This window comes from Atta cephalotes (genome assembly GCF_000143395.1).
Source record: "Atta cephalotes unplaced genomic scaffold scaffold00091, whole genome shotgun sequence".
Lineage (NCBI taxonomy): Eukaryota > Metazoa > Arthropoda > Insecta > Hymenoptera > Formicidae > Atta > Atta cephalotes.
The window spans coordinates 400,150-403,395 of NW_012130155.1; the positions used below are offsets into that span (position 1 = coordinate 400,150).

A 3,246-nucleotide genomic window follows, 5' to 3' on the forward strand; every position below is an offset into this window, starting at 1 on the left:
ATATATATATATATATATATATATATATATAATAATTAAACACATGTTTTATTTTTATATTAATTAATTTTATTTTATTTCATTTAATGTTATAATTTTAATTATTTATGTAGTAGTAATAACGTTTATTTCAAAATTTGTTTAATTTTCTCATTATGAAAAAGTAACTTTAATATCAATTCCAAGATAATAAGAGAACTGGTAAATATCTTACAACAAAACCGTGTGCAGATATCTGACAAACGGACGGATTACGATAGAATTGAATTACCACGAAGCACTTATTCATTTCCGTACAACTGGTTGTTCCCCTTTGGCAAAAAAGTAGTTTCTGAAAGAACTCGGAACGAAGTTTTAGCAAAGCGAAATGAGCAGTCGCTGCCGAAGTTATTGCGAGTGCGCGTCTTCTTCGGCATTAAAGGGGCAGACAGAAGCGTCCTGATCGATATGCAGAGAGCTATAGGACGCTATTGGATATCTGTAAGTAAAGAAAATTTAATAACGCAAGTTCGTTAAAGCTGTTCTCGTTTGTGCTTTTACGTATGTTTATTTATAATAAATATAAAAGAATTTTTCAGAATTTAAATAAATTTTATTTCTTTTTGCGATTCAGATAATTGATTTTTGTATGATGAGAGAGAGAGGAGGGGAAATATTATGCGGAATTGCTCGTTTTCTCCGATTACATTTCTCCCAGAACTTTTCCTTCCACCAGGTGTTACGTGATGGTGACAAATGTCAGCTATTTTACGCGACTGAAAGCAATCGACCCTACAAAGTTGAAAATGATTACGGGAGTTTGGAGGACAGCCTACGAGAACTGGCTGTAGGCGTTAAGAGAAGCATCGACGTCGAGACGTACGTCAGAAGTCTTCAGGGTAAGCTCATTAAAACGAGCACGAAAGCTCCTCGGCAGTCGAGTCGTCTTGCGGAGTTACTTCGACAAAGAAGCTCCATGAAGAAGGTGTATGAGTGGTATAAACAGTGCATGAGGAAACGAATTATTGTGCCGTACTTTAGAAATATTGCTGACTCGCGTTATTTCTTAATGAAAAACCATGTCGACGAGCCAATATCGAGGAAAAGTTACTCGTGTGTGTCGCGAGAAAAAGAAGACAAACTTATCGACGAGAAAAAGAAAATTGTTGATCTTTCTGTTCAAATATGATATACAGAATAAAGTTTCTTTTTAATTTGATTTAACTGTTCCTTTTTGCAAAAATATTTGCTTTCTCGATGTAATGAAGGTAGTAATTTGTATATTTCTTTTTAGTTCATTGCTTTTTACTTATAGACGAAATGACATGAAAATTCTTATTTTCTTTTTCTTTAAATTCCATTCTTTTCGTCTTTTCTTCTTTTACAACAACGGTAAAGATTTGTAAGTATCGTAACATCTCGAGAGTCGCTGCACTCGTCCTTCATTCGAGTTTTTACCACCTGGTGATTTTGACGCGCGTGGCCTGAATACCAAAAACATCAAAGTAGAAGCCAGTACCGTAAAGGAGCGACAGCCGCCACAGTACCATATGCTTCGCGCATTACAAAGAGTCGTAAAAGTATGACACGCATTTTATCCTTTCGTCACATTCGCTTCCTTGAAAGTGCAAATAAATGATATCCAATCGTCATATCTTTTAAATTTATTCAGTAAAAGCTATAACTAAATGAAAACTAATTTATTCTATCATTATTTTTAGCAGAATATTTAGTAATTTTCGCAATATTATATCCAATAATTAAAATCTTAACAAATCACTTCGCTGTCCACATAATGATTGATAGATTTTGCTATAGTAACATAAAATCTATTATTCTAACAAAATTTTTTTTTACATGCTAATTATCGAACAAATTTTTAATTTGAAAAGAAAGAAACAAGATCGATCTAGTAACACAATAATTCATATATCAATCTACAATTTGTATCGCCAATACAATTTCGCGCGCTGTCTTTTTAGTTGTGTTATCCAATGGACACCAAACTCTATATCTTTTCGTGTAACACGCATGTGGCTTCTGATACCGGCCATATATCTATCGAGGGATTCTTTGTAAAAACGCGATATAGCTCGCCGAGGTCGATCTTTTTCCTTTGTCAGAGTCTGTCGGTTTCGTTCGAGAATAGGAACTTGCGACGATACTCCGTATTTCCGACTGGCCGTGGGGACGCGCGTAAAATATTTCGCTCACGTACTTTTAACCTATATCATTTTCCCTTCCGAACGTTATACGACGCAATAGGAAAAAAAATGAAAAAAAAACCACTTGATGTGTGAGCTATATTATAGGTTTTTCTTCGCATGTACTTCCACACAGGGTCGCCCTTCCATTCAACAATGACATTCGCACACATAATCATTGCCTATATTATAAATTATTGTTATACAGTTATAATATCTTGTTTCTTATGTTGTCTTTAAGGTAAACGTATAGATTAAAGATTCACCTGGCGCAAGTTCTATATACAATATATAAATATTAGTGGTATATATAAAAATTATGACGGAAATAGTTAATTAAATCGTGAGAAAGGCACGGTTCCATCGAAATATGCGAGATACAAGTACAGAGGGAAATGATAAAATTCTGACACGCTCTACTTTTATTCTGTCATCATATCGACGCGACGTGCAATGCTAAAATCTCTGTACATATATTTATTCTTTTCGAAGCCGTTTGAAATAGTAAAAAAATCTCTTTGGATCTCGATGTTCCTAAATAAAAACTAGACGCGCGTATATGCTTGTCTTTTTCATTCGGCAGAATTGGACAACAGAGCCGAGAGCGTGCCTGCTTGCTTTCCTATCTCGATTTTATACGATGTTTTGCACCCGGAGTCTCGTGAGTGCTCACGGCGTTTCTGGTTACGACAAAGAGCCACTTTTGAAACGCATCGGCAATTCGCGAAAGAATAATGTCTACCGAGTGTTCTAGTATAGAGATCGGAGCCGAAAGGATAGAGCTCGGACTGGGTTCTCCGGGTATTCGCACAAATATATCTATCTACTCTGGATGGGTTTCGTTGGGCCGTGTATACGGACGTTACGTATCGCGTTATTGGACAAAAGTTGCACCATCGGTTTTAGACGCGACGCGATCTGATATATCGCCGGGAACGGGATTTTTCGTTACGAGAGGGAGAAACTACGAGACGGGTCATTTTTCTCAAACTGCAGCTGGATGTCGTAACACGGAAAGCGCTCTCCCTTTACCTTGGCACCTTTCTTTTCCTCTCTCTCTCTC

General features: G+C 36.3%; 1 protein-coding gene across 1 annotated transcript in view; it reads left to right on the forward strand.

The window, feature by feature from the left end:
• Positions 1–3,246, forward strand: part of LOC105624859 — a 28,221-nt gene that overhangs the window by 22,338 nt on the left and 2,637 nt on the right. Inside the window, exons 9-10 of the mRNA XM_012206211.1 lie at positions 232–480; positions 716–975. Of these exons, the coding sequence (XP_012061601.1) occupies positions 232–480; positions 716–975 (509 nt within the window). The remainder of the gene's footprint in view (positions 1–231; positions 481–715; positions 976–3,246) is intronic.